The sequence below is a fragment of the Strix uralensis genome, chromosome 5 (genome assembly GCF_047716275.1).
Source record: "Strix uralensis isolate ZFMK-TIS-50842 chromosome 5, bStrUra1, whole genome shotgun sequence".
Lineage (NCBI taxonomy): Eukaryota > Metazoa > Chordata > Aves > Strigiformes > Strigidae > Strix > Strix uralensis.
The window spans coordinates 45,288,849-45,312,656 of record NC_133976.1 but is presented as its reverse complement, the minus strand read 5'-3'; the positions used below and the strand labels follow the sequence as shown (position 1 = coordinate 45,312,656).

The window sequence follows — 23,808 nt, the reverse complement described above, 5'->3', positions numbered from 1 at the left end:
GCCCCACCCAAACCCCTGACACCCATTGGCTACCTGAAATCATTATTGTATATATTTCAGTTAATTCATCAATGAAAACATATATGTCCTATAAGCATGTAACAAGTCATTAATTTTAATCTTCATAATAGTGTTTTACATCCCAGGGACCGGTCAGCCAAAGTTCCTATATTCTTTTTTCACTTTCCTTCCACATTGCTGACCGCACCCTAAGTCCTTGCCTTCATGCTTCCAGCCTTGCATCCTGATACTCTCCAGGGTCCCTTGTTAGAAGCAGGCTAGGCTGGTGTGACAGGCTGTTACTCTCTCAGACAGCATGAAGAAACACAGAAGATGGTATTTGCATGATAAGAAGCATTTGAGAGTAGCACCGCTTTCCATTATTCTTAACACTTCTGCTTCTTGCTGCTGTCCTAGTCCCATTCCACAAATTGTGCTGGCATTACAATTTGTAGGACCATACTACAGAATTGCAGAATCAATACAGCTTTAAAAATAAAGCCAATTTACCACATAGTCCCACAATTTTTTCAGTATGAGAAGGAGAGGATAGGTGAATCCCAGACTGGAGCAAATGGCAGAAAACATAAAAGAAGGACTAAAGGAGGCTTCAGACTTTACTGCAAAATATCATGTAGAGCAACACTTTACAGCAGAGGTTGAATTTGTCTGCATAGTCTTCCTTTTTTCTGTCTTTTCATGGCACAAAGAGTAACTATTCTATAATCCTTGCTATGTTTGACCTCATCTTATCCCAACCTTTTTCAGCATGCATAGAGAAGATGGCAGCATTTGCCTTCTCTCACTTTTCTTCAAGCAGAATATAGCAATTGATTTTAAACACTTAATTTGTTTGTATGTATATTTAAGCAATATCTGATTTGTTTTGTTGCTTTTAAAGCTAAAAGCAGTTTAAAAGATTATAAGAAGTTCATTCTCCTCTTCAATATGGGATAGATTTTGTAAAGTTACAATGCACCATAAAATGAACATTTACAATAGAATTAAAGTAACTCTAAAATTCCTGCTTACACTTTTCCATATAATACATTCTGGCAGAGTTATAAAAAGGTTATCAGGAGATCCTGAAACATGTTAAATTTACTGTCATTGTAATTTACCTCAGCACAGTTTTGGACCCTAGATCCAACCTTAAGAAGTCTGAATTTGGATTGAGTATTCTCAGGGGACTTGAACCCTTCCCAAGAGACACCTTATATCAGTATTTACCTAGTGATAAGCTGCCACTGCAAACATCTGATAGTCATTCTTTTCTCCCATAATCACTGAAACATACTGTCGCTGACTAAACTTCTTCAGCAGCCACTTCTCCATTGAAAATTTTCCCCTTTTTTTACTTGACTTCAACAATATTCTTAAACACAGGCAGAGATGAGTACATTTTTCAAAAGTTAATTAGATACAATGTACTGATCATTACTTGTTCTGCAAACTACTTTATTAGCAAGTAGTGCTTTGAAACAGAGTTGTTTTATTATTATTAATTAATAGAATATATCAAGCCCACCTCAAATAGGATTGTCAGGGTAGTTAATGGAAGTCACAAGGAGAGCTATAGGGACAGCAGGGCACAGACACAAAAGGGAGGTGTAAATTTTAAATCGGAAATTATTAAATAAGAAAAAAATTGCCACCATAGCCTCACCACAAAGTCCTTCTGTTTTCATCGATGTGTTAGAATTTAATCCATACTGTATATCTATGATGCCTGTAACGTGAGCCCACTTGATGCTAATACCAGCTGGAGTATTAACAATATACATTGCACCAGTATCCTGAATATTCAGTCCCTCTTTTGAAAATGGCAATGATTGAATTACAGAATCCACTACTACCTGAAATAAACCAAATACATTTTAGGGATGAAAACAGATTGTGAAAATGTATTTTATACGTCTTTACATTTTATAGAAAAAGATATTTTTACAGCCTCTGCCACATACAACAGTCACAGTGCTTAAATCACAGAGCTTCCCATCAGTGCCATTTCCTATAACTGCAAATGAAGTAGGCATGAGAAAAAAAATGGATATGGAAATCTTTTTTAATTAAGGAAGGAATAAATCTTATTTATCACATATCATATGATAAAACAAAGCAAAAAAAATCTCATCCCAATTATTCAGTTATCTGCTCTGGCCTGTATTGACTAGCAGGAAAGACAGCTTAAGTATTTATCACATCTTGCAACATTTCTGTTCGGTTCTAGGTTTTCTGGAAATATAGTCTCAAGTATAAATGTTTTTGCAGCCTCTTTAAAATCTCAAAAGAACTTTGAAGTGTCATTTTGGATAAATGACATATAAGTGAAGCATGGTATCAGAAATGTATATTTTTTGCTTCTAGCATACCATGAATTACTGGGAATCTGAACTGTAAAAGTAATCCTAATCCTAGTACATTCATTATAAATCTGATCTATTGCACTCCAACTATCTTTTAAGTGTACACATGCTATATACTGGTGTTACATACTTACTTTTCTTTCTAAACGATTGATAAGTAGTTTATATGTGCGTGTTGTTACATTTAATTTCTTAAAACAGAGCCCTGAAGTGTTTGAAGGGGGAACCTTGAAAGAAAAGTGACAAACAAGTTTAGTTACTATTGTTATTCTAATTCTGTACCAGTGCTATAGGGAATTTTTTCAATAGGTGTAATATTAGTGGTTTTTATAATTAGTAAAAGCAAAAAGTACTCACTAGTTTTCTTATTGAATTTGCACTCTGGAAAACATTAAAAATAGATTAGAAGTTCAATGATAATCAGCATCATTCTTATGTGGCAAAAATAAGTCAACTGTTGGGTTTTTTTTTTGTTTGAAGTTCTTCTACAATAAAACAGCTTCATAATTAAACTAATTTAATATATTCCTTATAAATAATTAAAAAATATACATCTCCCAGATAATGTAGTGCACTTTTCTATGAACTTCTTTTAGAAACTTGATTTACTTCTTAAAGATTTAAATCAAAGGGGTTTATGTGGAAACTAATACAGAAAAGATAACACAATGACCTTAACAAGTTGAATTAAAAATGCAGAGAAATACAATGGTCATGCCAATAAAATCCACTGCCCTGACTTTGATAAAACTGCTATTTTACCAAGGCATCTTTCTGCACAAGATTGCAGCTTGTATATACCATACCTCAGCTGGCTTTTAAGTAAATAGCTTTCACATTGGGAGGAACTCATTAACAGCATCATTAAATTCAGCATATGCTTCAAAGCCCTTTCAAAAAATATTTCTTGAAGAACTACAGCTATACACTTCTACAGCTCATCTGCCTATGTGAGCTGCATTCACACCTTTAGACTGCAACCAAGAAATAGTGAGGATAGCAATTTAAAAGAAAACCTCTAAAAGAGTGTACAGTTGGATTGTAAAATGTAAAACCTAAAATCAAGTGTACAGTTGCCCAGTGAGAGTAGATGAGAGACCAAATAGGGATGGGAAGGAAAGAAGTCTGATGAGACTGACCTGACCTAAACTGGCAGTCTAAAAATAAAGCAGCTGGATCCCCTCTGTAGTCAATTCAGAGAGTTAGACAACTACAAAGAACAACTCATCACACTAATTCCAAAATCATTAATACCTTCGTAAAATAACTACAAAAGATTTTTGTGACTATTCAAAATATTTTAGTATTTTGACCATATTTTAAAGCATAAATTCAAGGTCTCGAGAAAATTTGTGGGTGGAGGGCCTGAAAGGAGAGATGCAGATTCAGAAGTAATGTCACCCCTGATAATTTAAAGGGAACCTACATTTGAATTTCTTTATAATATATTACAACAATTACTATTTAACCTGAGATAAAATTTTTTTGTCTAGGCAGCATGATTAAGCACGCTCCTTGAAAATTAAATAACTTGCCATTTTTGGTATGGCTTTTATCTGAAAGTGATACATTTTTGCAGAAGTTCATACCCATAACACAAAAATTCACAAGAAACTATGACAATTATTGTGAAAATGCAAGAATCTTACCTGATTAGCAGGACATTTTTCAATATGAGCAACAATAATTTCTCCTGGTAGCTTGACTAAAATGTAGGAAGCCATATTACAGAGGGCTATGTTGTTTCCATCAAATGTAATAACACTCAGTTCAGACAGTACAGAACATTGACCTAAAAAAGAACTGTCATTTAATGAGGTTACCACAAAACCAAATACTAGGCATTTCTAAAAACTTTCATTTTTAGGAATATTTACTTTCTCATATATACTTTCATAAATATATTGATGACCTTGTTCTTCAGACAGCATACCGAGCCATAAGCAGAAGCAAGTATCTTACGTTACTCAGTGGAAAGACCTTAACCTACTGCTGTGTGCCCAAAGTAGGGGAGAAAGTTTAAATTGCTGAAAGTTTTCACTTAAGTCAATGTTTTACAGGCAAGGTCAATGAATCTGTACATTGTGAGATAAAATATATGCATTAAAATATACATTTTTTTGAGATACTGATAACAAGAGACTGGTCTGTCCCATCTTGAGACAAATATTTGAAGTGTGATATTGATTTCAGTAATGATGCAAGGTTTTTAATATGACTGCCTTTCTGTTCCCTTGGCAGACAGTTATCTGCCGCTTATGCAGTTTCTAAGTATGAATAAAAATGACAGAGAAAACTGAAATTTGGGGGTTCTTTCAGAAAATGCCAGTATTTAATTTGCTTTCTTCAAAAAAAGTTGAAATATCAACATTTTGACTGATAGAAATTCTGAAAAGACTCAGCTGGAAAATGTTGATGTTCATGTTGCAGATTTCATTTCAATGTTTTCATTCAAAACAAAATATTTTGACTCTCTTGAATGTTAATTCAAAGATACCAAAACATTCAGTATATTTCATTCTGTTTTGCTGATGAACAGCTCTTTTAAATTCATTCCAGTATTCAACCTCATATTCCCACTGTAATAAACCCTTAATTTATCACTTGAAATTTACAGATCAAGACTCTATGTTGTATTTAAAAATAAAACAGTGACTTACAGGGACATTCCCATTCTGGGCAACAACTATCAGTGTTAACTTGAACTGGCATTCCTCGAAAACCACAGTCTGGCTTCTGCACATCCTTAGGGCAGTTCCTTGAAAGGTTGTATAACATCCAACCCATATTAAGACATACATACTGGCTACATTTGTCCACAGGTTCGAGGTATCTTGGCTGCCATATAACGAAAAAACAACCAGAATCAACTTTACATTCATTGCCTTATGAGGTCCAAGTGATCACTTCTTCATCACTCTGCTCTGAGGCAGAACCAGGGTATCTGTGTGACCCCTCATCAGTTATTTTGGAATGAGTTGCTTTTGTGTGTTTGTAAGAGGTGACAATGATGCACGTCCATTCACCCACACCCTTCCTCTTCCATCTGGCTTTGGTGGAATACTCTTATGTGAAGCATTATGCATTGAGGCTACGTGTTATAATAGTCTAAAGCATTTTAAGAAACACAGAATCATGCATTCCCATAATTTTAAACCCTATGACAAAGAAACAAATGGAAAAAAAAAAAAAGACGGGGTGAGATTATGCAAAAACCCCAAAATTCCATGGATTATGACTTTTCTGCACTTCAGAAATATATGTCTCTATCTAGAATCAGCACATAGCTTTAAAAGCTATTTTTTTTCCAGAGCAATCCGTTAAAGTTTCAGAATATACCAGGGCAGTATAAGAGCAGTGATACAACAATCCTCTAAGAATAATCAAGTATTTTAAAATATACAAATAAAAACAAAAATACGAGATATTTAAAATCTCTGATATTACATACATAGCATAATGGTCTGAAAAGCAATATCTATTTTAACACATAGGGGCAAGTAAAACTGATCATACCACACATTCAGACGATGAAGACATCAGTGTATCCATCATTGTACCAAAGGAAGCCTTGTCAGTTACAGCTGACACTGTTTCTGTGCTTGTCAGAGAAGTTTGTGTTTCCACGGGCTCTGAAGAGGAAGGCAGAGCGATTCCACCACTAGCATGAGATAATTCTATTATAGTTCTGGTCTGCGGCTCTGTGGGCTCTGTTAAACTGAAAGGTTTAATGGTTTTCTGCATCGGTATTTTAGACCAATCTGATGTTGTCACCTCTGGAACTCCAGAAAGAGAGAGATGTTTTACTGAGGTTGCATTTCTTGAAAAAGGCAAACTCTGAACTGCAGATACGGTCAGATAAGGCAGTGAAGATTTCTCAGTTGTGGTTGACTTTATCTTGGTAACATTCCTTTGCTCGTATGAAGTCTGACCACTTTCTGAAATACCCACAGTTCTTTCAGATGAGGTTGCATATTTAACTTCTGAAGCTGTAAATGAGGTACTCTTGGTCTGTGATAATGGACTTGTAGTTGTCTTCATGATCATAATTCTTGGAGTTTCTTTAGTGCTCCGTGAAGCTTGAGTTGCTGCAGATGTAAATAAAGATTTGTGTGATACATGCATGGGTGTTTCTGTGGTGGTAGGAACTGAAGCTGAAGCCATATAAAACCCCAAATCATCAACAAAAGAATCAGTGGTTTTTGTAGTAATCCTAGAGGCTACAGTAGTGCCAGAAACAACTAATAAACTGGCTGAAGAGCTAGGTGGTATTTTTGCAAAAGTATAAGGTGCTTTTAAGGATGTAGGATTCACTGTTGTGTTCGTGATCATTGGTGTAGTGGATTGAGTGATGATTCCAGCTGATATGGCTGATATTGTTCCATCTTCTTCGGAAGAACTTAGTGAAGAACTCTGTTTTCCTAGAGAAACAGTAGAGATATGAGTGGTCTTAGGAGGAGGTGAAGACATAGAGACCCTATTGGATTGGCTTTCTAAAGTGGATTCAGGAGCTGTAGGCATTAGTAAAGAGGGAACTACAATGGATGTTTTTAGTGCTGCTGAAAGGCTGGTAGAAGGGCTTATGTTTAAAGTGAACGTAGAGGAGTCTACAGAAGTTGCAAAGTCTATAACTGGACTTTTTGAGATTCCTTGTGTATCTAGAGATGAAACTGATGCTTGGGTAGCAGTTATATTTTGTGTTAATGATGATGTCCTACTGACTATGGGAATCAATGAAGAACTTGTAGTATGAGATGTCATATAAGAGGGTACTGATGTTGATAACAAGATTGTGAATAAAGATGATGACCTTGTAAGAGAAGGATCTTTAGGAATGAAAGTGCCTGAACTTTGTGCCACAGGGTCAGTTTTCAATTCTGTATGTGAACTGCTTGGGTACTCTGTAATTTCTGAAGTGGTTATTAATGTAGCATTTAGAGGTAATACCAATGTCCTAAGAGGGAAGACTGTAGACATAATGGATTTCATTGGCTTTTTAGAAATGGATGACACTGAAAAGGAATCAGTGTGCATTATGTATTTATTTTCTTTTGAGGCTTTACTTGCTATAGACATATGAGAGATTGTTGGATTGACTAGAAGAGTGGAAGCATCGGAAGGTACTTTATAAAGACTTTTGGAGGCAACAGTGACATCTGCCATAGCTTTGGTCTTCAGTGAAGTAGTCAGAGAAGGCACTGGTATAGATACTGTGTGTGTTACAGAAGGACTTGAAGAAGTGTTTATAGGGATTTGAGAAGCAACTTGAGGTGAAGATACAGTCATTATGGGCAAAGCAGCAGAAATACTGCCTTTTATTAATGGAGATGTCTGCTTGGGACCAGCCACTGAAATTTTCACTGAAGATAAAAATGGCTTTGGAGAAAAACTAGCTAAAGAACTTGCATTTAATGATATCAGAGAAGTTTTAGACAAGGGTTTTGCTGTTTTAAAATATGAAACTGTAATTAATTGAGGAAAATTTGTTTCAAAGCTAGCAAATCTAGTAGTCATAGGAATTTGAGGAGCAGTTGAAACCAGTGCAGAAATGGGTGTTGGGTGAACTGCAGTTTGACCAATGCCAGACCTAGTTCTAACAGACAAAGTAGATACAGGAGAAATAGATGTGCTTAGTGTCAACTGTGAACCTAGAAGCAATACAGGTCTTGTGAAAGTTGCTCTGCCAGCCGGCAAAGCAGACAAAGACACTTCAGAGGATACTGCTGCTCCTTTAGAATGACTTACTGAAGGACTCCTACTCTTCCCAATCCCTGCAGGCAGCTCAGAACTGACAAAATAGGGCTTGGAGGTTAAAGTTGTTAATGCTGAGGTAGGGGGAACAGTTCCTAGCTGAGTAGTTGATGTTTCAAGTGGAAATGGAACTACCACTAGGGAAGTGGGTGTTAATAATGCAGAATGTGTTGGAATAGGACTTGTACTGAGCAGAGTTGTTGGAGTTGCTATTGTAGTGGGTAAAGTTATAGATGCAGTAGAACTGACAGTATGTGATGTGACTGCTGAGGCTTGAAGAGCAGTTGGAAAATCTGTTGAAGAGATGAGTTTAGAAAGGACAGTAGGGCTGACTGTGCTGTGAAGTACATCAGAAGGCTCCACTGTATTTGGTAATGAAAATGTTGAATAGGTGGCTGCATTAGATGCTTCCAATGAATAAAAGTCTGTAATGAACTGAGCTGACATATTCATTGCCCTTAAAGTTGTGTTTGCCTTCACAGTTATTTTGGCTGTCACACCGGTATGAGTTGACTCAGTCCCTGAAGTAACAAATAAAGGAGGTGTCTGAGGAAATCTCTCTGTGGTAGCACCCGTGTGAGAGAGTAACAATGAAGGTTTTGTTCCAGTTGCTGATTCTGTAGGTGTCACAGGTATGCCTAAAAGAAAAAATGCATGTTTCACTGTCTTTTATGGATTATTGGTAAAGCAAAATAGGAACATCTATCTCCACTCAAGTCCCATTTATATATTAGCAAATCAAAGCGTCATTTTGCTAAGATAACTTGCCAATGATTCCAGGTTGCCTGATGACTTTGAGGAACTCAGCTGACTCAAGAAATTTTCTGATTTTCTTTGCAAATGAAGTAGCTAATTTTTTATTGCTAGTGAAAACCTTGATTTTGCAGAGCAGTTTTGAAGCAACAAGGGAATTCCATGGAAAATACAGTAAATTCAAAATAGTAAAATATTTGGAATAAATATATTAAATCTTTGGAAGATAGTATACTATGAGATAACTTTGTACTAGCAAATATCAAGCATAATGTATTTAATTCAAAACTTGTAATGTAAAATAAGAGACAGTATAAAAATGAAATTCTTATGTTAAAAGAATACTATATCCCCAAAATAAGCAAATAATGTAGTATCTTCACACACCAGAAGTTATGAAATAGATGCACTGAATTTGTTAGCGGTGGTTCATCAACTGGAAAGTCTGAACCTTTCACCACAGCAGTATCTCTTCCATTTGGAATCTTTTACATACATGCTATCAGTATGTAGTCAAATATAGTTCTGATGAGTATAACACCATCACAAAAAGTTAATTTTAACATACTATTAGAGAAATTAAATAATTCAACTTTGGATGTGGCTTGTTTGGATGTGGGAGATGTATTTTGGATGACTGGGAATGGAGTCCATGTCCCAGAGAGACATTCTTCAACAGAGGGATGTTCTGGTTTTAAAAAAACAACAAAGTACATTTGACTAAAACCTTTCCTGGGTTCTCTAGATTGATTTATAAGATTAGACTAATATAAGAAAATATACTTACAGTCTTCTGGATAAACACATTTAAGTGTGACCTCATCAAGGATCATGTTTTGGGGACAGTATGGCAAGCATCCTTCAACCCTTTAAAATATGGTATAGTTAATTCTAAAGCCACAGTAGAAATATAAACTAAATTATTTTACTTTGGCAAAATGAAGCATTTGGATGTCTTCCCCATCAGAGTTCTGAAAACTTTCCAGTGTAATGGTGAACACAGAATTTTGAGACATTTTAAGGTCAAAAAGACATTGAACAGCACAATTCTGTTTCTAAGTTGTTAGTAATCAATTCTTTGCATAGGCTGATGAACATGATAGCTTTGGACCATTCTGCTTCCACAACCAGATGGAAGTTCAGATCCCTAAGCAGGAAGGTTTTCCATAGGATGAAGAACTTCTCTGTAAGACTGCTGTTTTACCCAGATATGTTCATTTGAGGCCTTAAAATATATAGACTGATTCCACAGAAGGTCTCATTCTTGTGCACTTTCAGCATAGGAGAGTACAGAGAAGTCCATATATTCCTTTACTTTTTCATTCTGGGGGGATTTTCAATAAGAAAATCATGACAGTAACAACCAGTTTGCCCATACGGAAAAAGCTAAGAATACCAACAGAGAAAATTAGTAATAGTCCTAATCATAAACTGCATATGCCCATGGAGGTAGTCAGAAATTCAAAATATCATTTCTTTTCAATCAGATTTTGTGCCTAGAGTTTTAAGGCTTTTTTCCTTTTAGCTTGTTGTGGTTCCACTGATGCAAGGGGAGATCCGCTGACACAGGAAATCTCGTTACTAAGTAACAAGATAACATCTGCCGTGTGAAATCCCTCATGTCATGCCAATGAGCATCTCTTTGTATAAAGTTCCGTCCTCTTACAGGAGAGGGCGTAGTCCACCCTTACTATTTGTACAGTTTTTGATCTCTGTCATATAAACACCAAAAAGATGTAGTCATTTATAGCATTATGGGATCCTGGTTTAGGATGTGAATATAAATCCATAGAAGGGAACAGCCTTCATTTAATTTAATAGATTTCTGCTTAACCATTACCAGAAGCTAATCCCCTGGGCTAAATACAAACCCACTTATTCCTGTGTTGAAGGGTTGCATGTAAACAGGAATATATACCGTGGGAAACGAGAAGCTTGTTGCCAATGTTTTCACATGACTTGTGAGAGCTGCTTACAAGAGTGATACTGAAATCTGGATAAGTAAAAATGAATGGATTTTGCAGCTGTAGTAATTTTCAGAAAGCATATGGTATGCATATTACAAAAAATAATACAGTAGCAATATGAGCTTAATTTTACTTACGGAGGAAGGAATTTACATGCTATTCCTTCAGGATCACTACATGTTTTAACACAAGGATTAGCACAAGATTCATATCGCCATTCACACATCCTTCTGTAAGGCACAGATGCACCAAGTTCTGAGAAGGAAGCAAAAGGTATTATTTATTGATTGTGTAGTCAACAAACTATAAATGTATAGTCTTTTCTATAATGTACATTGGGATTTTCAGAAAAAATTAAAAATTAAACCAAGTGGAGGAATTCTTGAGAACTTTCAAATAGGTGAGATTTTGTTCATTTTCAGTTTCAAGTATTTTAAATTCAGTCAAGCTAAAAGACATTAAAGCTTCAAAGATACAAACACCTACTCACTTTTACAATGTATTCTGTTTAAAAACCTTAAAAATCAGTTAAACATAGTGAAGGAACTGTTGGTTGCAGAAGCAATGCTGTTACTCCATTCATTTAAAAGAATATATATCTATATCACTAACAAGACATTAAGATGCATCTTTTTGTGACATGCCAAGTACAATTTGAAAGAGTAAACCGATGAAAATATAGTTCAAAGATAAATCAATCATCATATCTGCAAAAACTAGAAAATAACAACATTTGGAGGTGGGGTGGAAGAAAAGGAATAGTAATTAAAAATAGGATAAAAAAAATATTTGTTACTATTGCTGATGAAAGTGCTCTGAAGGCAAATAGAAAAACCATACTTATCCCTGTGGGTTATGCAAAATTTACCTTCAATATTAAAGCTACTCAAACGTTTGAATTCTTCTGAATCTTCGTACTTTGCCACTTTAACACCAGATGAGGTGAGAATGATGAAAAAGCCTTTTTTACTGTGCAGTTCGAAGGCACTGAGCCCTGGACTCCAGAGGCCCTGGTGATGGAAGAAGGTGGCTCGTCTCCGAAAGGAGGCACTTGCCTGCCACTGTTCCAACCCAACAGTTTCATTGTCATGTACGTACAGAAAGTAGTTTGGTCTTTCAGCAGATTCAAGGGAAACAAGAGAGAGAGCTTCCACAGAAGGCGAAAAGAAGAAAAAAAAAAAAAAAAAAAAAAGTAAGATTTTCTGTGAAAACAACTTAAAGTAAGATTTAAATCCATGTCTTGGCTCCTTTCAAACAACTGATTTTCACCAAAAAAAAAAGTCAGTTTTATGTAACACAAAAAAAGTTAGAAATGCAGGGTCTAAAGGAGACTGCAAATGATCACATAATACAGAGCCCCCAGAGAGCTAATCTTAGATCAAAACTACATTCAGTCTACTGCTACTAGCCTTCAAAATGATTCATAAGCAGTCTCATATTGGGACTTGCTGAAATTGGGAGTTTTTTCTCAGATTTGGACAAATTCTTGACAGTTTGACTGTACCAAAATTTCATTAGTAAATAACATCATGCAAATATTGTAAGAACAAGCTTGACTTTGCCTTGAGGTCAGGATTTTTTTTACATACAGTCATATCCAGCAATACAGTAAAAAATCCTGTGGTCAAATAAGAGACTCAACCCTCTATTTGCTCTACCTATGTCAGAAATCAAAAGAAAATTCCCTGAAAATTTAAGAACTTATAAGAAGATTGACTTCATATTTGGTTTTCAATTTGAATAAAATCTTGAAATGTCTTTAATCTAGATGAATACTATCTCATTCATTGGAGATATGAAAATTACCTGTGAACTGCACAGATATAATGAATATTGTACTTCCATTTTACATCAGTTGGAGAATGACAAGACTGAATTAATTCTTCTGTTCCATGTACTTTCTCATTTCACAATAATATCTAAAAACCTAATTTCTCCACTGCAAAGTGTTTGTGAATGTAGTTTCAAATTTTACTATGAAGACAGCCCTTCTCTATGTTGATTTTTGAGGGTTTTGAATTTTTTTCAACAAATTAAATTCTGTGAGAAAGCAATGACAAAATTTGTATTGACCTAATTGGCACAAACCCAATACATGTGAAGGAAGGAAAATATATGCAGAAGGAAAAATATTTAAATATGTTTATTTATGGTTGTATAGTTTGGATCAGTCTCTGACAAGTGAAAAATAGAGCTTAGAAATAGCTGTTTGCCTAAAACTTCTTTCTATAGTGTATGGAGATGGCTGCTTACTAATGATGCAGGAGACAGATTGGTTGTTCTAAGTTGCCTATTTTATAGTCCACTGAAAGTCACAAAAAAAGAAAAGAAGATAAAGTAGAAGTGATTTTACTAGAGACAAAAATATCCTGCATTCACCTTCAGTGTTGATACTTGCTAGATACGTGTGCAAAATTTTCCAGTTTCCAGTTATACAAACTAATTGGTTTTTTTCACAAAGGAATTCTATTCATTTGTATTTTACAATATCTCTAAAGCAATCTTTGAAAAGTCAGCTTTAAAGCTAGCAACAAAGTTTTTCAATATTAAAAAAAAAAAAAATTAAAAAGTCGGTATTCCTCCTCCAATTTTAGATTGGCCACTTCATCCTCACTTACTCCAACAACTAAAAATACCTAGACTATTTTAGGAGATTTAGAAGATGCAGCAAAGATCATTCATATAGTTTGAAAAATATGTATTGCCATTAGCAAAATTGTTGAGAACACTTACATAAATCTTTATCTTTGAAAAGACCTGGAGTTATCATGAAACTGAAAAATACATTTCCATATGCTCTGGTTCTAGGCAGGGGAAATATCCTTCTACTGGATACGTTGGCTCCTATAATTGTGCCATTCTCTCTGTAACTTGCCAGAATATAGGGTCCTTCACCAAGACCTAAGAGAAGAAAAATCAAATAGAAAAACAAAAATCTTCCTTGCATAACATACAAAACTTAAGTATTAGTTTACATAATGTATTGTCTTAAATATTTTGCCATACTAGGAAACACATAAATTTGGAACTACAGCTCAGTGCCTCAAGGTATTATGCTGGAGTAGGTCTGTATCTATCTGTTCAATATAGTCCCTTATTCTTTGCTTGCTGCCCAGATTACAACAGATACAAAGTGGGCATGAAAAAGTGTGAGTAGCTATCCTCACAAAATGACCTATAGAAGAAAGAAATCTGGGCTGGTTTTTTATGGTATTTAGTCTTTTACATGTCCTTATTTCTATACTTTGAAAGATCAACAGAGAAACTTTAATATTATTCCCCAAGTACACACTGATGCTACTGTAAGATCAACAAGGCAATTCACCCCCAAAAAACAGATTTCAAATTATAAGGCTGTATTTCAACTTTTGGCAGCAATATTGCTTAAGCAGTTGTCTAGTTCATCCTCTCCCACAAACTGCTTTTCCCCCCTACTGCCCCATTTATTATGCCATCTAAGTGCTTCAGCAGTGAACTGGTCACCTGAAAAATAACTAGCTAATTTTCCCATCGTCATTCAAAAGCTCATGCCAATATAACAGTGACAACAGCTTCAGCTAGTACCACTGCCAAAATGGTGCTGGCCTAACCATGCCCCACAGCAGACCCCTAGAGCTATTTCTGCTGGGCTGGAAAGGCTCACAGGGATACATCCAGATACAACAGCATCCATCTTTGTCACTATATCCCACTAAAAGAACAAAGAACAGCATACTTCTAAACCTCACCTCCTGAGTAATAAACAAAATGTGTAAGTTTTGTGAAAGCTTTTAATCCTTACAGGGAAAAGGCTGAACCCCTTCCTAGCCTAAGATAGCTCCTTTCAAATATGACTCTTCCAAGAGGGGAGGAACTCTCATAATAATGAGATTTGGGTCAGCTAGAAGTTAAACACCAATGTTTGAAGAAAACTGCATGTAAATAACTACTGGTTTTATGTTGGAGTTCCTATGCATGTGAAGCCCACAAGCTTGCCACAAAATGACCACTTGTAAGGAAGTGGCAAGAAATTTACCTTGAAAAGACTCTTTATTCTAAATCATTGAATGTTTATCCCTACATATTAACAGACATTTTGCCTATGACTTGAGCAAAAGCAGGAACGAGCTGTCACTGATAAAGTTTCCATAAAGATTCAACAGTTTGCCATCCTGCAGAACAAAAAAGAATCAGAGGAGGAGCCACCCTAGTCCCAAAAGGTGTTTTGCTAGCACTTGGTGATCGAAAGGTGCCTAATGCCATCCTTGACTTTAAGCAGCTTTAAGCAGCTAAGCACCACACAGCCACTCGCTCACTCCCCCACAAGAGAATCAGAGGGAAAGAACTGAAAAAAACTCACGGGTTGAGATAAAGACAGTTTAATAAGTTTAAAAAAACCAAAAGGGCGGGGGGGGGGGGGGGGGGGGGGGAACAAAAGGAAAACAAAATCAGGAAAAGTGATGCAAAAAACCCCAATTGCTCACCACCAGCTGACTGATGCCCAGCTGGACCACGAGCAATGCAGCCCCAGCAACATTCCCCCCTGGTATTTACTGCTGAGCACAACATGATACATTCTGCAAAATCCCTTTGGGCAGTTGGGGTCAGCTGTCCCAACTGTATCCCCTCCCAACATCTTGTGCACCCCCAGCCTACTCACTGGTGGGGTGGTGTGAAAACCAGGAAAGGCCTTGATGCTGTGTAAGCAGCAGCTAAAACATGGGTGTGTTATCAGCACTGTTTTCATCACAAATCCGAAATATATCACCATAGTAGCTATATGAAGAAAATTAACTCCATCCAAGCCAAAGCCAGTATACCTTACTACTTTTTAAATAAGACAAAATTCTCTATTGCAAAGAAATTATGGAAAGTCAGCTATACCTAGGAAGATCTACATGCTGCTACTGTATTGAGCCAGACTTCTTGGAGAAGAAAACAAATCATCTACTATATGATGCTCATTATAGGATGCAAGTTGCTAAAAAAGATGTATCAAAAGTCACATTCATATCTTTGCATTTAGTCAAGTTTCCCTTCCTTTTCAGTATCTTGCTCCCTACAAAGCACATGCACAGTATCCAAATATAAGAGGAGATGCCACAGGAATTAAGTTAAATGAATACCACTCTCATTCTAAGGAACTGTTCTCTACGGTTTACTTGTGAGACTTGTGTATAAAATCCTGTAACCTATCCATTTCAAAATGTAATAGGTCCCTGTTCTGAAATTTACAGTACAAGCACAAGCTAACACCCTTCTAGAACTTCTCCCTGACTGCCAAGATATGCTGCATAGTGCATTAATCCACCCCCACATTGAATATGATGAAGTTACTAATTGAGACATTAGGGATTACTGAGATCGTTCAACACAGCTGGACCACTGACCTTCACCCATTAAAAATAGAAGCAATGTTAAAACTACATACACCAAGTCAAAGAAAAAGCCCATCAATTAATTCAATTGAGTTTTTAATTGAACCAGACCAGTTTCTTTCATATGTCAATGAAAGAAGGAAAAATAAAACAAAGCAAGTCCCTTCAGAATGAAAACCTAGAAGATAACTGCATAGTACGACAAATGTTCATAAAATTTATGAGGCTTTTTTATTTTTTCTGAAAATCATACCAAATTAATTATTATTCTGATTAATCTTAAATCAGTATCATCAGAGATGCATTATATCCACACCATTCATTTTTGGAGAGGAGGAACTGAATTTCCCTGTGCCAAAGGCAATTAGTTCAGTGAGATGAAAATTCAAATAGTGATAACCCTGTATAACCTTCTAAGATGCACTAATGTGTCAGTATTTGAATTCCCTACTAATGTAGGATTGTCTGTATTTATACAGGAAAAATCTCAAATAATACATGAGATATTGAACAGAAAAGCAGTATTTCAGCTACCCAAAGCAGAACAGGAGGGAAGAAAAAGTCAGTATAATGAGGTAATGATATTAGATAGACAAGGAATATGTCGCAAAATGGCATACAATACTCCAGGCTGCCTCTCCTTTCTAATGGATTTGAAGATCCAGTGAGCTCGAGGGATTGTGACTATGCATTCCTACCCTAGGGAACGGGGAGAATGGAAAAGAGATAACCTCCAACACTGCTGCAACTGACAGAGATTCTCCTCAGCACAAGCTGCGAAGAGTTTTATTTGCGGTGTGCACTGTATCATGTTTCATCTGAAATGCCAGATGTGTTGTTTTGCTTACAACTATGAGGTTTGCTTCCATGCCACTGCTGTCCCTGGACATAGAGCAGAAAGGCCCATGGGGGACTTACTTTGCTAACTTACTGAGCTCATTAAACTGACACATCCAAATCAGGAGTACAAAAAAAAAAAAAATTAAAATCATTCTAACCTATGAAAGAGAGAAATTACAAAACTATATTTTCTTCCAGGGTTAGTTTGAGTGAACTGGTATAAAAAAAAGTGTCTCTTGAGTATTTGTTTTCAGAAGAGAAATAAAATGAGGAGGGACGACATAAATATCTCAAAATAGCATCATACAGAAAGAAAGATGATAGAATAGTACATCAAAGATGCCGTCCATATTCTAGAGTGGTCAGTGTGGGGAATTATCTGCAACTAAATGCTTTATAAAAATGGATTCCATTTTGGAACCAGGGAGTACAGATTTGTTTATAGCACATAGCTAGCTGGTATGTTAGAAAACATGAAGAGTAAGTGTATTCAGCAGGGTATATAAATATGAAATATGAAGATGAATTAAAGACAGTAATATTAAATACTTCATACCTTGATTGTAATATTCACAGTCATAAGCTAAAAGAAAAAGAAAACAAGCACATTTTATTACAAAGTAAGAACAGAATCTATGCATATCTGCATCCTAAAAATGTAAAAGTCATTTTCATCAGAGGAAGTTTCATTTCCCATAATATATTTCAGTCAGTGACTTTATTTCCTTAGACTTTTATTCAGTGACATACAGCTGTATTTAAATAGATGTGCCAGGACAGCAGACCTGAAGCATGAATTAATCGACAGCCAAGAGCTGTTGCTACTGTCAATGAAAAGTAGAACAGACTGAATCTCATTGCAGTCCTACACAGAACACTGGATGTACCCCAGATCTGGTACACCGGTGCCTTTCCAGCAGTCTCTGTACTGGCATACCCTGAGCACAGCCAGGCGTCTTCAAGTAAGACAGCAAATTTGGGTGTATAAGACTAACCAGCTAGCACACAGACAGCTTGAAAAATGTGAAGTAGTACATTTATTATGTACCTGCTTCTGTCATATTTGTATTACTGGGCAGCAAAAGGCCAAAAATGACTCAAAAGATTAGCTCCAGTGCAAGGCCAGCCCAGGTACATACCACAGAGTGAAGGAGATCGCCAGTGAATTGCTGCTCCTTGCTGGCAGCACTTGTGGGCATAAGCTGCGATACTGGTACACAAGCACTCACAGTCCCCACCAAGATTGCAGTTGCACGTATCTGTGTGACAATTTTTGACAAAAGAAGTCACATCAATCTGGGGGGGGGAGGAAAAAAAAGAAAAAAAGAGGGCTGGTGACTTAATTGCATGAGCTGTACAAATTCCTGTTGCACCAGTTTCAGCAGGAGTGCTACCTCTGGATTGACTGAAGGAATTTAACATAAATAAGATATTTTCTAAGGTTTGGGTACATTCCTATACAAAATTACACTTTGAATGATCAGCTTGTACCTATGTTACAGGCCAAGAGAAAATTTCAGTTAGTGGTTATTAACAACTATATCTGTCCACACACTTGTTCATCGATTTTTGGAGAGTATATTGAGCTGGAAGTTCTGTTTTTATAAAGCAAATACTGCCATCTATAGTCATCCTGTCAGTTTTGCATGAACAACAAAGTAAGAGCTGCAGCTCTGATTATCAAGTAATTAATAATTTGTAGAGGGGGGTTTGGTCAGGGAAAGAAAGCTTGACCACAAACCTTCATTAGATCAGAAACCCACATCCTCACTCTAAAATCTTATCACATTATTTTGTGGTGTTACATGATACAATATTTCTTGAGTTTTAATCATCTTTTGTGTATGTTGAGCAACATTTCCAAAACAGTTTTGTTACTCAACACATGGAATGTTTAAAGCAATGCTTTTCTTTGGTTTAGACTCTGGTCTAGCTCAGTCGTAGAACACTCAAACGGTACATGTCATATTACAGAAATACCATCACAGTAACAAAGCAGCACTTATCTAACATGGAGACAGCTTCTCAGCTGGCAGTTGCTAGAAGCTGGCAGGGATACGAAGAGTCTTTTTCTGCCTTCACTGGAGAGAGATGCCATTTTGCTTTCATTCTTTTTCTTATTTTGAAAACAGGGATACCACTGGGGTGTGGGCACAAGCCTTAGATCCCTTGAAAATGGCTGTAATAGCTTCACAGGAACCACCAAACAGCAGATTCGCTCCAAAGAGCTCAACCTGTCTCTCATTTCTGCAGGACAGCAACATGGGTCAGCAACATCCTGCTGTTGTAACAAACTGTGAGCCTCGGGTCAAAGCTCCTGCTAAGTTCAGGAGTTACGAGGAAGACCTTTTTTTCTGTGAGTGTTGAGGCTCCTCAGCCCCTGCTGAGTTCAGTGCTTAGCTGGGCAACTGCAATCCATCAGTCGCTGCCACCCAGAGATGCAAGATTTTGTCTCCCTGAAAATAGGATTTTCCAGCCTCAGCTGAACTCTACGGCTGCCTGTCCCACAGGCAGGAGCTTGCCTCCATGCACAGCAGGATTTTCCACCACCCACACAGAAGGAGCCACTGTAAGAGCGCTGCTCCAAACACATCCTGAAACCTACACGTACACTTTCTGTTCCTTCTGTGCCCCCAGTGTCAGTCTCTGGCTTATTTCCTTGGTGTCCAGTTCCCCACCCATGCAGCCAGCAGTCAGCTGCAGATATCCTTGACAGGAGGTCACTTAACATTACATGTGTAAGAGCTGTATTTTCATGCGCTGATGAAATAGGTTGTAAAAACACCTGAAAGATGTTTGCTTTACAGGCTGTCCCATACAAGTTGGATATGTGCATGTAAAAATCCTTGACTACTAATTAAATGACGTGTTTTGCACCTGACATACATTTTTTAACATAATTATGCTAGATTTCTGGCATAATGTTTACAAATTTTAAATCACAACCTGGATAATATCTAGAAAATGAATGTTCAAGAGAAAACATCTTTCTTTATAAATTATAATAATACCGCTCCTTAAAAACTCTTAAAAGTTCCATTTTTATTTATTACTTTCCACTTTGAAAATACACTCATCACTATGTTCTCAGGCACATGCTCAAAAAATTCTTTACATAGTAACTAAAGTCAACATTAATAAATCTCTCAAGTTAAGCTATTGCAACCTCCTCCTCAGGCAAATTCCGAACCATGTTGATATCAAACTTCAGTCCTGAAAGTCAGGAGGTTCAGCGGGGACATCTAATGATCTCATCTAGTATTAATAGTTGTAAAGAAAATAAGAGACTGAGATGAAATGTTGTAGTATTCTTGCTAGCACAGGTGTAAAGAAACACCTTCAATAATACCTTTGTGAGGATAAATCAGAAATATGGCAAAATGTGTAGAGCATGTCTTGCATTGATAAAGGGTGGACTAAAATGGAATAAAAGATTCCCACATAAGCTATTGTTGTCTCCATCTTGTCTAGACTGAACTTAAGGACATTCTTGTAACTCAAGTCCCAGGCTCAGCCAGGTATTGGGAAAACAAAAACACCAAACCTCAGAGCTTTGATAAAAAGCAGATGAGAAGCTGTCAGCCAATTAAAAATACCAATAGCTCTGAAGCTGAAATCTCACTCTCTCATATTTCTTCCTATATTGAGCAGAACAGTTAACAAAACCATTTGAGATAAGCTGTAGGCACATTACACAAACATTTTAGAATCCTGCAATATATACAAAAGCCTTAAAAATCTAGTTACCTATATAAATAAAACCTGAAGAGAACAGAACCTTGATTATCCAGTCTACTTACTCATGGCTCACAGTTATCACTATTATGTTTAGGCTCCAGTCTTGAAAGGAACAAGGAGCTCTGCACAAACATAGCCCACCCACATAGAGATACTTGCAGGGCTCTACTCTGTATTCTCCACAGCATTCAGGCTGAGGGGAATGGCAAGAAGAAATTAATTACTGGAATTTTAATATTTTCATATATGAGAGCACAGCTTGGATATTTAATAAACTTACCACATTGCGACAAGGTGCAAAAACATCACTGTATAAAATTGAGCATTCCTTTTTGGCATAAGGGAACTTGCTCTGATGTACCTCACATGGTCTTAATGTTTCGTTTGGGCTCTTGCACTTAAAAACAAGCAAAAACACCACAAATATTTTATATGAAGGTGTGTTTATCATGGACTCAGGTACACTATAGTATCATATAATTCAATACCTGCATACTCAGAAAACAAAAATAAAGTTTAAATGCTATCTTCTTCATCTCCCCCTTTCCCTGATTTGTTGTTATAATTGGAAGCATTTGCACAAAAAAGAATCTTTGTGGTTTGTTCTGAAGTACTAAAACGTTCCTGCTGTCTACTCAGCGCATAAAGACAAAATGTTTTCTTTGTGACACATTATAATCATTACCAGAGCAACCAACTGTAACATCACAAACAAATCCATGGTCCAAATCCATCCCTGGTGGTTTTGCACTGACTTTAAATGGAGTCACACTACAGATGGCTTTAGCCCTGTAAGTTCAAATAAAGAAGCAGCAGTAGGAAGAGAGCAACCCATAAAAAAAAAAAAAAAAAAAAAAAGTCAAAGATCATTGTGATAACTCAAAAATGGCTGAGATACAACTCCCTCTCTTAAACTCTCTCTTCAAGAAGAAAAACGAACAAAAAAACATTACAAAACGACACTCAGCTTGGAAAACACAAGTTGATCCAAAACCATAGTCTCTTGGTGCAGCAGGGAAGATCAGGAAGGGGTAACAATGGATCCGTAGGCAGCATTGGGGTGTCCTGACGCAGCCTCAGCCTGCAGTGCAGTCGCCCATCTATGCTGCCCTCCTGTGCAGATGCTCGGACGCTGCCATGAGGGGATGTGCTGCCACTCCCAGGAGGGAGAAACCCTGGAAGCATCCCAGGCTTCATGGTGCCAATGCAAGCACGTTTGCCATTAGCAGACTTGGGTTCTAGGCCTCCAGCTATCAAATACTCCTTTTCAGCATTTAGATTTTGCAGAAAACATGACCAGGGTACACCCCTATGAAGGCCAAAGGTCCTTTCTGAAAAAATCTCTAACGCCTACTGCAGAGGCAGATGAAGTGTCAAGTCTGGCCAAGAACAGGCTGCCTGTGAGGCCAATGTTGAACTCAGATCCTGAGTGCTCTGGCAGCCACAGAGATCGGAAGATTACATTACATTTTACAAAATTATATATATACATATGGCCACAAAAAGGAAAGTTTGAGTTTGGTCTGCATAAGCAAAAGTTTTAACATCCTAGAATCCTATGCAAACACTACACACTTTTTAAAAGAAGCTACTGAACTGATAGATTGGAAAAGAAAAACTCAAACACTTCATACAAAGTATTTACACATTTCTTTATGTACCACCTTCTAGTTGAGCAGTATAACCACCAACACTACACATTTGACTTGCTTGCTCACACAATTTAAACATTTTATGTAGAGTTAAATAGATCCAAAGGATGATATTGAGGGAGTGAAGCCTCAAAATCTTTACTCCAAAGCAGAATAGGTATCATATTCTTTCATGAGGTGAGAGATTTTGGTTCAATTTCCTGCTGTGAGTCAAGGAGAGAACAGATTAAAAACTGGTTCTCACAGACATCCTAAGGGAGTGCTTTACAAATACTGACTTTTTTCATTCTCCTCAGAAACTATGTTTCCATACAGGGTTGTCACTGTTGCTGATCTGAGCCTTTTCTGTCTCACCCCTTCACCACCACTGCTTTGTCAGTTTGTTCTCTGTTTACAAACTGCAACTAAAACCAAAAAAAAAAAATCACCAATTTTTTTTCAGTAACTTTTTTCCAGACCTTTTTCCAGCATTCAGACTCTATTTACTTTCAATATCCTAATGCCTCCAACACCAGAGAAATTACAATTGTTTTTAAAATTGAGCTGAATCCAAAATATCAGAACCAATGTATCTAACTTTGTAGAAAATTGAAATCCAGACAGCTATGATAATTATCTTATATAGGGAAAAATATATTCTTCCCTAAAGACACTGTTTTATTTCATTTATATTCAGTATATGTTTGCTATGACATAAGACATTATTAACACGTTTCACATCTACAGACATAAAAATTAAAATGTCCTCTAAAAATTAAAATGGCCATCAGTTTAGAAAATCCCTGTACATCAAGTGCTTATAACATGTTCCTTTATAAATTAAAATTATAATCTTTTTTTTCTAAATTTTTACTGGACATGGGACTTACCTGTCCTAATACCCAGCTGTCTCCAAACACCTGTGCATTTCTCACCTCCATGTTGTTTGATGTAGTCAGATCATTTGAAGTATATTTGTCAAAATTTCCACACAAACCTGCCAGTTTACCCTAAAAGAGAAGATGGATTTTTTTAAAATGTACTGACGGTCAATAATCAGTACAAATTACATATGTAGAATAAAACATGCTTAAACTGAAAGAAGTGAATGCAACTCTGACTTACACTTTGAAAATATCTGACACACTGTTATGCTTAAGTTCCATATTGCAAATAACTTTTAATAGAAATTTATGTTTTCCTTTTTTCTTCCTGTTTTCCAGAACCTGTTCATACTGTCTGCCTGTGAAAAGGAACTGGAATCTAGTCATAATTTTTTCTGAAAGCTTAGTAGTTCATCCAGTCCAAAGTCAAAAGTTCAGGTGAATTACCTCATGACTGTGAAGCCTGACTAGTTGTTGTCATTAAAACTTGCTGCCTCTAATTTTAGCTCACAATAGCAAGA

General features: G+C 36.5%; 1 protein-coding gene across 1 annotated transcript in view; it reads right to left on the bottom strand.

Annotated features, from left to right (window-relative positions):
• OTOGL (otogelin like) overlaps positions 1-23,808 on the bottom strand; it is a 102,032-nt gene that overhangs the window by 26,268 nt on the left and 51,956 nt on the right. Inside the window, 15 exon segments of the mRNA XM_074870243.1 lie at positions 1,667-1,856; positions 2,501-2,593; positions 2,724-2,747; positions 4,016-4,158; positions 5,027-5,204; positions 5,238-5,431; positions 5,927-8,755; positions 9,658-9,737; positions 10,975-11,092; positions 11,706-11,984; positions 13,571-13,738; positions 17,591-17,617; positions 18,174-18,330; positions 21,053-21,169; positions 23,294-23,413. Of these exon segments, the coding sequence (XP_074726344.1) occupies positions 1,667-1,856; positions 2,501-2,593; positions 2,724-2,747; positions 4,016-4,158; positions 5,027-5,204; positions 5,238-5,431; positions 5,927-8,755; positions 9,658-9,737; positions 10,975-11,092; positions 11,706-11,984; positions 13,571-13,738; positions 17,591-17,617; positions 18,174-18,330; positions 21,053-21,169; positions 23,294-23,413 (4,717 nt within the window).